This window comes from Grampus griseus (genome assembly GCF_964374135.1).
Source record: "Grampus griseus genome assembly, chromosome: 14".
NCBI classification, from domain to species: domain Eukaryota; kingdom Metazoa; phylum Chordata; class Mammalia; order Artiodactyla; family Delphinidae; genus Grampus; species Grampus griseus.
Genome location: NC_139008.1, coordinates 9,087,759 through 9,102,699, shown reverse-complemented (window position 1 = coordinate 9,102,699; position 14,941 = coordinate 9,087,759). Strand labels below are relative to the sequence as shown.

The following is a 14,941-nucleotide window of genomic DNA, read 5'->3' as shown; positions in this document are numbered from 1 at the left end:
CTTAATTCCTTTTTATGACTGAATATTATTCCATTGTTTGGATATGTCACATTTTGTTTTTATCCATTTATCAGTTGATGAACGTTTGGTTTGGTTTAATCATTTTTGGCTATTATGAATAATGCTGCTACAAGCATTGGTGTACAAGTTTTTGTGTGGACGTATGTTTTCATTTCTCATGGGTATATATACCTAGGGATGGAACTGCTGGATCATATGGTAACTATGTTTAACTGAGGAAGTCCTAGACTGTTTTTCAAAGTGGCTGCACAATTTTACATTCCTACCAGTAGTAAATGAGGGTTGTAATTTCTCCACTTGTCTGCATCTTTGCCAAAGCTTGTTATTCTATGATTCTGATTGTAGCCATTCTAGTGATTGTGAATTGGTATCTCATTGTGGTTTTGATATGCATTTCCTTGATGACTAATGATGTCATCTTCTCTTGTGCCTATTTGTCTTTTGTATATCTTCTTCGGAGGATATTAATTCAGATCTTTTGCCCATTTTCAAATTGGGTTATTTGTCTTTTTTTTTTTTTTTTTTTTTTTGTGGTACACGGGCCTCTCACTGCTGTGGCCTCTCCTGTTGCGGAGCACAGGCTCCAGACGCGCAGGCCCAGCGGCCATGGCTCACGGGCCCAGCCGCTCCGCGGCATGTGGGATCTTCCCGGACTGGGGCACGAGCCCACGTCCCCTGCATTGGCAGGCAGATTCTTAACCACTGCGCCACCAGGGAAGCCCCTTTCTTTTTATTATTGAATTACAAGGGGTCTTTATATATTCTAGATACAAATCCCTTAAGATACATGATCCAAAAACATTTTCGCCCATTTTGTGTGTTTGTTGTCTTTTTACTTTTTCTTTTTTTTTGCGGTACGCGGGCCTCTCACTGTTGTGGCCTCTCCCGTTGTGAAGCACAGGCTACGGATGCGCAGGCTCAGCGGCCATGGCTCGTGGGTCTAGCCGCTCTGCGGCATGTGGGATCTTCCTAGACCGGGGCACAAACCCGTGTCCCCTGCATTGGCAGGCGGACTCTCAACCACTGTGCCACCAGGGAAGCCCCTTTTTACTTTCTTGATGGTGTCCATTGAAGCACAAATTTTTAAAATTTTGATGACATCTAATTTATTATTATTTTTTCTTTGGTTGGTTGTGGTTTTGGTGTCAAATCCAAGAATCTGCTGCCAAATCCAAGGTCATGAAGATTTACTCCTGTGTATTCTTCTAAAAGTCTTAAGAGTTTTAGCTCTTACATTTAGGTCTTTGATTCATTTTGAGTTAATTTGACTATAGACACATCAGCTTATTTCTGGCTATGTGTGTCTTTACACCAATACCACAGTGTCTTGAATAGAATTGAGAAGCCAGAAATAAGTTGATTATTGATATAGAGAAACAAGAAACAGAATATTATAAATATATAATATAATTATACATATATTTAAATTTTATTTATTTATTTGGCTGCGTCTGGTCTTAGTTGTGGTACGTGGGATCTTCATTGTGTCGCTCTGGCTTCTCTAGTAGTGGCACTCGGGCTTCTCTCTAATTGTGGCACATGGGCTCTAGAGCGCAAGGGCTCAGTAGTTGCGGCATGCCGGCCTAGTCGCCCTGTGGCATGTGGGATCTTAGTTCCCCAACCAGGGATTGAACCTGCGTCTCCTGCATTGGAAGGTGAATTCTTAACCACTGGACCACCAGGGAAGTCCCTGTAATGTAATTATAAAATATGTAATAAATATCAATACTTTGCCAAGGATAGTATTTGAATTAGAGTTCAGGTCTTTTGATGTCTAGCTCAGTGCTGTAACCTCTGGAACTAAATTTGGTCTTTTTTTTTGATGACTTTCCCTAGATTGTTTTTTGTTTGTTTGTACCTGCAAGAGAAGGAGCTTTTCCTTTATTGTGATTTGGCCATTACTCTTTTTGTCATTGACCTTTGTACTGATTTCTACTGTAATCATTGTTTCAAACGTACAACTCTATTCAGGCTAGAAAACCATTTATTAAAAGTAACAAATACCATACCGTTCTGTTTTGGTTTTTGTCCGCACTGTGCAGCTTGCGAGATCGTAGTTACTTGACCAGGGATTGAACCTGGGCCCAGAGCAGTGAAAGCACTGAGTCCTAACCACTGAACTGTCAGGGAATTCCCCCATATTGGTTTTAAATAGATGAAATTTGACTTAAATTTTTAAGTAACATCTGTAGACTGATGCATTTTCCAGATTCTCGCTACATTGTGGATGTTGTCATCAATAGAGTACCAGCAGTAAAATTGCTGGCATTGTAAATAGCAGTGCCCTTTACTTACAGTATCAAAATTTGTGACAGTTGTGGAAAAACTTAAAAGGAAAGATTCCTGGGTGTCTTTCATTATTGAGGGAAATTTCTATCTGGGTAGAATAAACTTATTAAATGAATGATCAGAAATAAATTGACTAAAACCTTTTTTTCATCATTAACAGTAGCAACTTGCTGAATAACTCAAAGAATAGTATTAAAGAAGCAATAATTACTATTATCTGCTGATGCTTCTGTGCCCTTGCTTTCTCACTCCTTTTTCTAAATTCCTCAGGACTGAAATATGTCTTATTTTGAAATAGCTATTTTGGTTTTAGTCATCCTGATCATTTTGAGGATCCTGTGGCTGGTCCTGTCAGAAAATGTTTCAGTTAATTCCGTTTAAGGACTATTTTAACTTTACATTTAAAATTAATTATCAATAAAATAAAATTAATTTATTATAAAACTAATAAGTTAAATTTTGGAGAGAAAAGATTTTGCACTGAGTTGATGGCTGAGACATCACCAAAATTCAAAGAACATAGAAGGATCAGATAGAAATTGCTGCCTTACACATCATTTCTTATAACAGTTTAGAATTAGGAGAAGGAAACTAAGATTTCTACTTAATACCAGGCACGTTTCACTCCATATCTTATTTAAATTTGTAAGAGTAAAATTTACTAGGAAGAAACTTAATTGATTCATTTTATCTTTAACAGTGAAACTAGAACGTGAAGCTGAAGAAGAACGAATACGAAAGCACAAAGCAGCTGCTGAGAAGGCTTTCCAGGAAGGAATTGCCAAAGCAAAACTAGTCATGCGTAGGACTCCAATTGGTACAGATCGAAACCATAATAGGTGAGTTATTAAACTTAATTTTTATCATCTTTTAGGGCTGCTATATTGTTGCTAGTTTGTACTAAGACTAGACAAGCTTCCCTGTTCGTGGATATTGGAAACAGAATTGCTCATCACACATTTATTTGAATTTACTGTGCCAAATGCTAGGGTTATGAAGTTAAAGACATGACCCTGTCCTCAAAGATACCACAGATATGAAGCTTAAATTATGGTGATAGGAGAAATGTAATCCTAATAGAAGTCTTTAAAAATGGTAAGATATTTTAAATGCATACATTGTGTGGAACCTAAAGTAGTGAAATATTAGAAGTTATAAAAATTACAGATAATAAATGAATCTCAAATTCCCAAAATTTTAGTATTCTGTGCTTTACTTTAGGATTTGTATCTGCTGAACGTTCAGTGATATTCTGTAATCATCTTCCTCAACAATGAAGTCATCCTGTGCTCATGATCTTTCACTAACACATTAATATGTGGTTGTGATTTGTAGATACTGGCTCTTCTCAGATGAAGTTCCAGGTTTGTTCATTGAGAAAGGCTGGGTACATGACAGCATTGACTACCGATTCAGCCATCACCGAAAAGACCATGCAGACTCTCCTGATGAGGATTACTGTCCCCGTAGTATGTATATCTATTAGTTAGTTTACCCTGCTCAAGTAGGGTCAATATTAAGACTGTCTTTCCTCTGTCACTTTTTTTTTACTTTCTAAATTTCTTTATTGCCTTCTTAGGTAGATTTATTTGAGTGAAGTGGGAAGATGTGAAATGCATAGCAGAAGGAAGGAAACTTAACATTTGATTATCGACTTTGTTCCAGGCATAGCATGAAAAGATAAAGAACTTGAATATTAGGATATTTGGGTATTAGATTTATACAAGTAGTTTTCAAACTTTGTTCCTTTGAAGTCTCTTTGTAGGTACTTCAAGGGCTGGAATTGAGGTAAGGGGCCAAGAAGGTGGTTATGTGTCTTTTTCCTCCACTTTAAAAATTCATTTATTTAATATTTATGGAGCATCTCTTATTTGCCAACCAGTTTTTCATGTGCTGTGATACAAGATGGCAAACAAGACATAAAAGGTCCTGAATGTCAATTAACTAAAATTCTAGTGAGGAGAAACACAGCAAATATATAACTAGAAATAAGTGACTGAGAAGGGTCATAAGGGGCACTGATAATGTTCTTCTTCTTGACTTGGGTTCTGGTTACATGAGTATGTTCAGTTTGTAAAATAGAAAAGTGTACTTTTCTAAATATAGATATTTGTGTGTATATAGTCTTTCTTGACCTATACATAGATGTGCGTGTGTGTATGTGAGTGTGTGTGAGTGTGTGTGTGTGTATATATTTCTTTTTTTCCCCCCAAGAAAAAATTAAAAGAAAAAATTTTCATTTAAAAATACCAGATGGTTAGGTTAGATCAAGTTTTCTCAGCCTCACTGTTGTTGACATTTTGGGCCAGATAATTCTTTGTAGTGGGGGGTTGTCCTACATGTTGTAAGTTATTTAGCATCCCTGGCCTCTACCCACTGGATGCCATTAGTGATAACCAGATGTCACCAGATATTGCCAAATGTTCCCTAGGAGGCAGCATGGCTTTCTGTTGCGAACCATTGCGTTAGATGATACATAAGCTTCCTTCCAGCTGTACTTTATATAACCTAATGAAAATTGCTTCTCAAAAAGTAGTTTTCTTTCATTTTAGAGAAACTCATAACCCAAACTTTTAAACTCACAGAATCATTAAATAAGGAAATTAGTATATAGCCCAAAACTTCAAATTTAAGGCATTTTCTTGTTGAATTATGTTATTTGTTAGATTGTAGTACTTAGTAGAAAAGTCTAGTTTTGGTAGACTTTGTAAATTACCAGGTGAGGGCAGTAAATACGAAGTTAGGATCTTCAGACTTGAGAGAGATTCCAGTGGGATGAAGGACTGTGATTTTATGTGTCTCAAAAGCTTAATGGCTATTTTCAGAAATCAGGTCCACACAGTTACAGCTCTCAGGAGAAGACTGGCATCTACATCCCTTCACTTCTAGAGCATCCTGGTGGATGTTGTTCCTTCATGTTTTCTAGTTCCAGCATGGCAGAGTTTCTTCAGAATTACCTGCCTGAAAAGACTAAACAAGGTTATGTGTTAGTATTGCAGGGAAGGTGCTGCAGGTTAAAGGGGAGAGAAGGGGAGTAGGGGAGAGAACCAATTGTAGAATTAGGTAAGGCCTCAAATACAGGCTTAAGATCTATCTATAGTAATGTCATATATTAGTATACAGGAGATGGTTTACAAAAAAGCTAATCATATTTGACATTTGAAGCCTCCAGGGGTAAGTTTGTAGTAGTTTATATATTTCAGTTGTGTCTGCTTCACCACAGATGCCTTTGTGCTAAGCATCACATACAAGGAACAGATTATTTATTTGCTCTGAGACATTTAGTCATCTCTCTCCATTCTATTGCAATAACTTGTAACAGTCTTAAACTTTGCCTGTTCAGCTGTATAGAGAGCAATTGTCTCAGATGATGTGCTGTATGTAAGATGTTTAAGAGAAATTAGCATCTATTGTGCCTGTGGATATATTAAATAGGCAGCATATGTGTTATTGGTTGTTGAATTTGCACTGTGTACTGCTTAGGTTTGAAACTAGGAATTGAGTATGTACTATATTCAGCCTAATGTATAAATTTTTCTTAGGTAAGAAAGCAAACCTAGGCAAAAATGTAAGCATGAACACACAACATGGACCAGCTACAGAAATTGCTGTAGAGACCACTATACCCAAACAGGGACAGAATCTATGGTAATGTGAGCATTCATCTGGTTGCTCTTTCTTTTTCTTTTTCAATGTTAAGAAAATAATTTATATAGTGAAACCCAGTGAGTTAGTGATTATCTATTAAGAGCATTTTGTGTGATTTTGATTTCTTGGATCTGTAAGCTCGTTGCTTTAAAAGCAGACTTGATTTTTTTATAAGAATATATCTGTTTGCTTTAAGGTTTAGAATTTTATTTTTTCCTTGTAATGTAACTTTGTATGTTATATGATAGATCTTACATAGCATTGGAAATGCCTTTCAGTCTGCTTGGCAATAGAAGTATTTAGAATTTTCATCTTTATTAAAGAAAAGGAATTGTAAATATAGCCATTAATCTTCCTTTGTATCTATCCTGCTTTTAGGCAGGGAGCTAGGTTTTGAGAGGGTCCCTTCTACTTTTGTGATCGCATTAACTGCTTTAGCTGTGATCACCTTTAGTTTAATGACCTTTTGTCTTTTATTTTTTGATATAACTTTACTCTGTGAAAGGGATATGGACAAGTGTGCCTATTTACTTTATAAAATTTGTCTCATATTACTTTTTATTTATTTATATGTTTGTTTGTTTGCTTATTTATTTATTTGGGCCTGCTCTGAGCGGTATGTGGGATCTTATCTTAGTTCCCCGACCAGGGATCGAACCCATGCCCCCTGAAGTGGAAGCCCAGAGCCTTAACCACTGGACCGGCAGGGAAGTCCCCTCATATTAAGTTTTAGTAGGAAACATTGGCTCCAGTGTCCTAAGATAAAGTTAACATTAGGTCTCATGGAAACAATAAATTGTTCTACTTCTGAGCAAGGTTGGAATTCTGCTTTCCCAACTCCCACCACCAATCCTAGATCCCTTTCTTAATGTTTGATTCTTCCCTTTTTTTTCAGAGTTAACAGGGGGTTTTTTTGGTTTTTTGTTTTTGTTTTTTTGCCCCTACAGGTTTTTATGTGATAGTCAAAAGGAACTGGATGAGTTGCTAAACTGCCTTCACCCTCAGGGAATAAGAGAAAGTCAGCTTAAAGAGAGACTAGAGAAGAGGTAAGGGTTTTCATCTCGCTCCTCATATCTCCTCTTCAGCATTAGATATTATACATACCTTAGGGGTTTTTTGTTGTTGTTGTTTATCCATAAAAGCTTAAGTAAAAATTTTAAAAGTCTGTAACTCTTTTATGTTCTTGTTGTTCGGTATTTTCTTTTAAAATATTTATTTATTTTGGCTGCGCGGGGTCTTAGTTGCTGCACGTGGGATCTTCGCTGTGGCTTGTTTAGTTGTGGTATGCAGGATCTTTAGTTGTGTCATGCAGGCTTCTTAGAACTAAGTGGCATGCGTGTAGGATCTAGTTCCCCGACCAGGGATCGAACCTGGACCCCCTGCATTGGGAGCATGGAGTCTTACCCGCTGGACCACCAGGGAAGTCCCGTTGTTTGATATTTTCTGGACACCTCATGCTTGTTTGGAAAAGTATGCTTTTAAACGATGTATATACAAGATAGCAGGACTATTCATTGACTAACACGCCATACACCAGACTGAGAGCCTGATTGTAGTTAGGCAGCCTTGTAAGTGCAGTTCCACATTGGTTGGTATTCAGAAGTATTCTGTCGGTATCCAGAGTAGCACCAAAAATGAAAACAACCTAAATATTCATCAACTGATGAATGGATAAACAAAATGTGGTATATCCATAAATTCAGCCATAAAAAGGAACAAAGTAATGAAATATCCTAGAAAGTGGGCAAACATTTTGCTGAGTCAAAGAAGCCAGACATAGAAAGGCCACATATTGTGTGATTTCATTTATATGAGACATCCACTATAGGCAAATTTTTTTTTTTTTTTTTTGGCCATACGCAGGCCTCTCACTGTTGTGGCGTCTCCCGTTGCGGAGCACAGGCTCCGGACGCACAGGCCCAGCGGCCATGGCCCACGGGCCCAGCCGCTCCGCGGCATGTGGGATCTTCCCGGACCGGGGCACAAACCCGCGTCTCCCGCATTGGCAGGCAGACCCTCAACCACTGTGCCACCAGGGAAGCCCCACAATAGGCAAATTTATAGTCAGAAAATAGATTAGTGGTTGCCAGGGGATGAGGGATGGGGAGAATTGAGAGTGACTGCTAACCCTTATGGGATTTCTTTATGGAGTGATGAAAATGTTTTGGAATTAGGTAGTTTTGATGCTTCTAAAATGTGAAAACCACTGAAAGTATAGGCTTTAAAATGGTGAGTTTAATGTTATGTGAATTATATCTCCAAGAGAAACCACACACAAAAAAACCTGCCTACAAAATTAGCATCAATATCAGTGCCGTCTAGATTTGCTAGTGTCCCTCCTGTTCTAGCAGTTGTTTCTATCAAAACTGGGATAGGTTTTGCCTTAAGGCCACCTTTAATATCTGCATGCTTTCATGCTGGAATTTAGGTTTAATTGAGGAGAGAAGGAAAATACTGTTCAGTACATACTCTGCAATTTTGAGACACTTTTGAGAGTGATAATGGGTACATCATTGGTTTTGGTCCACTGCTTAATGTATAAATGAATTAAAATTGTATTCAGAATCGTCCTGTCTTGATAACACTTAGATCAAAGAAGAAAATAAAGGGAAAATTATGTGGTAGAAGGCAGTGAAAGCAGAATCCTTTATAAGAACACCAGTGAGACACAATGTATAGTCAGAGGAAAATAATATTAAAACTCCTTATTATTAAGCATGAAAAGGGAACTTAGTACTCGACTTCGATGACCTTGAACATTAGTTTTTGGTGTAAGAAGCCAACAGTGAAGCTTATGGCGAATCCAGGGTAGAGAGTCTTATTAGAGTCTTTATTACAGTGACCTCAGAAGGTTAATCTTCAGTGTGAAAGTGAACTCTGAAGGTCCTTGTGTAGGTTTTCAGCTCAAATTCATGTTTCTTCTGTGTTGTGAAGAATCCAGGCAGACGATTTAAAGTTTGTCTCCGGTTGGTAGCAATTTCTGGCAACTAACATAAGCAGATGCACACTCTCCTTGGAGGAGCATAACTTCAAACCAGGCCTCAAAGAATTTCCACAGATAAAATATCAAGAAACTCTTGGTAAAAAAAAAACAATAAACACCCCAAAAAAACCACACAAACCAGTTACCATGAATGAGAGCTAGGTAAAGAAACATACTTCAGATACTGGAATTACCATATACAGAACAAAATGTGTGTTTTTTAAATGAATCAAGAATAAGAGAAATTTGAAATTTTGTGTGAGAAACATGAGACTATTAAACGAGAGATGAAAAGGATCTAAATAAGTCATCTAGAAATAAAACATGTCATTCAAGTAATTGAAATTAATAGACCATTTTTTAAAGTTCCTTTATTCCTCCTCCCCTTTGCCTCAACTTTTCTAGGTACCAGGACATTATTCATTCTATTCATCTGGCCCGGAAGCCAAATTTGGGTCTAAAATCCTGTGATGGCAACCAGGAGCTTTTAAACTTCCTTCGTAGTGATCTCATAGAAGTTGCAACAAGGTTACAAAAGGGAGGACTTGGTTATGTGGAAGAAACATCAGAATTTGAAGCTCGGGTAAGAATATAAGGAAAACACCCTTTGAAATGTTACTCATGGAAACTCAATTTGGAATTGTTCCCTGATATTGTTCTTGACTTTCCTAGATGACCCTGGGAATCATATTTGCATTTGTCTTGAAAGACACATGTGGAACCCTAAATTCTCTATGTACATATGATACTTTTCCTTTGTTATATTCTGCTGGTATCCAGGAAAATCTAGTATTTGGCTCAGAACCTTTGTTCAAAAAGAGCTTTTCTATTAAGTTGAATGAAAACTAGTCCTGGAGTCTTACTCATATAACATTATTTAACCTATCCATTCCCATGTACCTATCCATTCCCATGTGATGCCTGTGCTGTGAGGTATGAAACATTTGTGTATCTTGCTTTTGTTCATTCTCTATACTTGATCAGCTTAGTTATACTTGTGTTCGGCAGCACTCATGCTGTTAAACAGGTACATTTCAGTGAAGGCACTTTAGTAGTCTTATCGCTTACTGTTCAGAAGGACCCTTAAGTGTTATAGGTGAAACAGTTCAAGAGACCCTGTGTTCCACATTAGATTTTAGGTAACAAAGCTGGAGAAAAGATTGGAGAACACTGTCCATGAGTTATCACTGTAAAAATTTTTTTGTTAATTTTAAATAATAAAGTCCACGTAACTCCAAACATTAATATTTGTGAGTCTTTTCAAATTGTTCATTTGCATTATAACAGTGTGTTAATAGTTGTGTGATTTTTATGAGCAGTTGAACCCCCCACTGCCCTCCAATTTTCCCTCATTTTATAAATACTTTCCATTTCTTTTAATCTTTAATGTCACTTTGGGATACATAATAACACATGGAGTTGATATCGTAAATCTTTTACTGCCAGACTTTTGTATTTCTATTTCTTTGCTATTAGAATTAACAAATTATATATGCATCTTATATATGTAACTTTTTTTCATTAGTCTGGTTATGAATTCTTGGTACATTACCTGGGAAAAAGGTTTAAACATCTTTATTGTTCTTAAAGATTTTTTTTTAGGAATTACTCAACCAAAAGAATTTCACCTGTTTCAAATATTACAGTTACTTTTTTGTTTATTTAGCAAATATCTATCAATAACCTACTTTGTGCCAAACCCGGGCCCACACCTTGCTAACGTTGGATTATCATCATTCTTTGTTTCTCTTTGTAGTTATAAAATGGTGGGGGGGTTTTTTGTTCTTGTTTTTGTTTGCGGTACGCGGGCCTCTCACTGTTGCGGCCTCTCCCGTTGCGGAGCACAGGCTCCGGACGTGCAGGCTCAGCGGCCATGGCTCACGGGCCCAGCTGCTCCGCAATATGTGGGATCCTCCCAGACCGGGGCACAAACCCGCGTCCCCTTCATCGGCAGGCGGACTCTCAACCACTGCACCGCCAGGGAAGCCCCTAAAATGGTATTTTTTTAATTGGCATGTGTTGTGTGGCTGAGAAGGTAGTTTCAGTCCTTAAGAGCATGATTTGGATCAAAGTGATTTAGTTTATACTTCCTCATCCATAAAATAAATGTGAGGCTTAGATGAGATCAAGTATGTAAAATGTATTATTTGGCTTATAGGTTGTAAGCTGTTAGGTTGGTAAATTTTTACTTTCCTTCTCAGTTTTTCTTTGCCTTGAGACTGTCATTTGCACGTAGTAGGCACTCAGTCACTGAGTGTATGAATGAGTTCAGTAACTTCCTTTAAGTAGAGCAAGTTTCAGCCTCGCATGGATCCCTTCATCAGGGAAATCCAAGTAGTTGGCTACTTTCAAATGCATAAGCCATCCATTGAACTGAGGAACCCAGTTAAATTAATGTTATGTGACCAATTTGGGTCTAGGTTGATTTGAATTTAATCGAGGATTGTCTATTTCATCTTTCTCTTGGCCTTTTACTCAGTCTGGTTTTTAAATCTTTTTCTGTAGGTGATCTCACTAGAGAAACTGAAGGATTTTGGCGAGTGTGTGATTGCCCTTCAAGCCAGTGTCATAAAGAAATTTCTCCAAGGCTTCATGGCTCCCAAGCAAAAGAGAAGAAAACTCCAAAGCGAAGATTCAGCAAAGACTGAAGAGGTGGATGAAGAGAAAAAAATGGCAGAGGAAGCAAAGGTATTTAGCTAATGAAGATGTAGTTTTATGACTGCGTAGAAGTATGTGATCTGGTTTTAAAATTATCTAACCCTATGCTTTTTAGTTACATAAGCACTGTTCCCTAGCCAGTGTTTGATCTTTATCGCTTTCTCCAAATGTTGTAGTTTTCAAACTGGTCTGTGGAGCACAGCCCTGCCTGTAGAGCTGGATAGTGTGTCAGAGTCCCCCCTTCCACTTTACCAGATCTAATTCCTTTTTTTAAAAGGTGGTGGTTTTTAAACTTTTAAGAATTGTAAAATATACATAATGAACAACTTAGCCACTTTTACATGTATGGTTCTATGTCATTAAGTACATTCACGTTGTTCTGTAACTATTACTACCATCCATCTCCAGAATTTTTTTATCTTCCCAAAGCAAAACTATGCCCTTTAAACACTAAACTACCCATCTCACCCGCCCAATCCCTGGCAACCATCATTTTCTTTCTTTGTCTATGAATTTGAGTACTCTAGGTACCTCATATAAAGTGGGATCATACTGTATTTGTCCTTTTGTGACTGGTTTATTTAACTTCTTCAGAGTTATCTACATTGTAGCATTTGCCAGAATTTCCTTCCTTTTTAAGACTGAATAATATTCCATTGTGTGTATAGGCCATATTTTGTTTATTGGTCCATCGGTGGACACTTGGGTCACTTCCACCTTTTTTTTAATTTTTATTTTTTTTATTTATTTATTTTTGGCTGCGTTGGGTCTTCGTTGCTGCGCGTGGGTTTTCTCTAGTTGCAGCGAGCGGGGGCTACGCTTTGTTGCGGTGCGCAGGCTTCTTATGGTGGCTTCTCTTGTTGCAGAGCACGGGCTCTAGGCACGCAGGCTTCAGTAGTTATGGCGTGCAGGCTCAGTAGTTGTGGCTCTTGGGCTCTAGAGCACAGGCTCAGTAGTTGTGGCTCACAGCCTTAGTTGCTCCGCGGCACATGGGATCTTCCTGGACCAGGGATTGAACCCTTGTCCCCTGCATTGGCAGGCGGACTCTCCACCACTGTGCCACTAGGGAAGCCCTACCTTGTGGTTTTGATTTACATTTCCCTAGTAATTGGTGATGTTGAGCATCTTTTCATGTGCTTATTGGCTGCTTATCTTTTGGGGGAAATGTCTTTCTGAGTCATTTGGCTATTTTTAAATTTTTTTGTGGGGTGGGGTGGGGAGATGTGTGGGTTCCTTATATGTTCTGAATATTAATCCTTTATCAGATACATGATTTGCAAATATAATCTCCCATTTCGTGAGCTGCTTGTTCAGTTTTTTTTTTTTTAGCCGTGCCGAGCAGCACGTGGGATTTTAGTACCCTGACCAGGGATTGAACCTGTGTCCACTGCAGTGGAAACGCGGAGTCCTAACAACTGGACTGCCGGGGAATTACCTGCTTTTTCATTCTGTTGATGGTGTCTTTTGACGCAAAAAGTTTTAAACTTCGATGAAGTTCAACTTACCTGTTTTTTCTTTTTTTGCCTCTGCTGTTGGTGTCAAATCCAATGTCATGAAGCTTTCCTCCTGTATTTTATTCTACAGGTTTTATAGTCTGAGCTTTTACATTTAGATCTTTGATCCATTTTGAGTTAATTTTTGTATATAGTATAAGGTAAGGGTCCAACTTCATTTTTTTGTATGTGTATAATCCAGTTTTCTGGGTTTTTTAATTTTAGAAGTAGCTCATTGTAAGTAAATCAAATGTGAGAGGTAGATACGATATGAGACAATTCCCATTTTAGTTTTGCCACACACACACACCACCCAAGGACATCACTCGTTAATAGTTTGACATGTTTCTGTGTACATACAAAGATAGTTTTGTTGGATTTTTACAGAATGGAACCCTCTGCATAATATTCTGCAGTTTTTCACTCATCAACATATCTTAGGCATCTGTCCTCTCGCTCTGTCAGTCCGTATAGATCATCCTGGTATTTGGGTTTTTTTGGTTGTTGTTGTTTTGTTTTGTTTTTTTAACATCCTAATTCCTTATTGATGAACATTATGCTGTCTCTGGTTTTTCTTTTTTAGGATAATTAGCAGCTCCATTTTTTTCTGTTTTGTGTACTAGATTTCTGCTTAAGATTACTTGTGAAGAAAAGAATTTGAAAATACTACATTAAGGGAGCTGTCCCAGCCATTATCCAGTGGAATACTTTCCCTTGTTTTTGACTTCCCTCCCTCCCTCCCTCCTTTCCTTTCTTTCACAAACATCTGGTAAAGGCTTGCCTGTGCCAGTCATTGTGCAAAAGTCTGGGGGTTTTGGTCATAAGTAGAAGCTGGAAGTCCTTGCTCTCAAGGAACTCTGAATGTGAGAGATGGTTGGAGTAGAGTGACAAGTATGTTGAGAAAGAGCAGTGCTTGGCTCTCCTGTGAGGGATACCAGGGCAGCTTAGAACTTCCCAGAGAAGAGAATCTATCAGCTGGATTTTTGAAGAACAGGTAGAAATTAATTAGGTTGTGGAAGCGGGGTGGACATAATGTTAGGTTGAGCTGAAATTGCCTTCTCATCATTGACAGCTGGTCCTTGTTTTGCCCTGAGTTTACACAGAATGAGTTTACTCTCTAAAGCTCCTCTGGTAGCTGTACACAGTTGTCATGTTCCCCCTGGGTTTCTTCCTGAGGCCAAGAGTGATATGTGATACAGGAAAGAACATGTTGGGTCAGAGGTGAGTAGAGAACTAAGATTCAGTTAGATAAACATTTAACTATTAATTCATGGCATAGACTCAGAGATTTCACACAGGTAAAGTCTTTATTGAATTTGTTACAATATTGCTACTGTTTTATGATTTGGATTTTTGGCCAGGGAGATATGTGGGATCTTAGCTCCCCAACCAGGGATGGAACCCAGGCCCCCTGCATTGGAAGGCGAAGTCTTAACCACTGAATCGCGAGGGAAGTCCTAGTATTTTTCTTGATGTGATCTTTCCTTGCCATTTCTTGACTCAATAAAATTTTTCTTCTCATTGGGAACTAGTAGCTGTAGAGTTCTCATTTAAGTTCTTTTTTAGTATTTAACCCCATAGCGAAGTAACCTCTTTTTAGCTTGTCATATGAGACGATTCTTAGATTGATTGGGGAGGAAAATATGAGCACTTTGCAGATTTAACCTTGAGGCCCAGACACATAGTACACAAATGGAAAACATGGAAGAGTTTCTTGGAAAATCAATTAGGCTGCCTACTAAGTAGTTCAGCAATGTTCTCCATTAAAATGGCATTATGCCCTGCAGTTCCCCACCGAAGGTCAGCCTTGCCACAGCTCTGAAATTTTCCACTGTCCTTTGCTTTGAAG

General features: G+C 38.1%; 1 protein-coding gene across 1 annotated transcript in view; it reads left to right on the top strand.

Moving 5' to 3' along the window:
* Positions 1 to 14,941, top strand: part of BAZ1B (bromodomain adjacent to zinc finger domain 1B) — a 66,109-nt gene that overhangs the window by 37,634 nt on the left and 13,534 nt on the right. The window contains exons 8-13 of the mRNA XM_082669741.1: positions 3,011 to 3,149; positions 3,646 to 3,779; positions 5,853 to 5,958; positions 6,906 to 7,004; positions 9,347 to 9,524; positions 11,447 to 11,629. Of these exons, the coding sequence (XP_082525867.1) occupies positions 3,011 to 3,149; positions 3,646 to 3,779; positions 5,853 to 5,958; positions 6,906 to 7,004; positions 9,347 to 9,524; positions 11,447 to 11,629 (839 nt within the window). The remainder of the gene's footprint in view (positions 1 to 3,010; positions 3,150 to 3,645; positions 3,780 to 5,852; positions 5,959 to 6,905; positions 7,005 to 9,346; positions 9,525 to 11,446; positions 11,630 to 14,941) is intronic.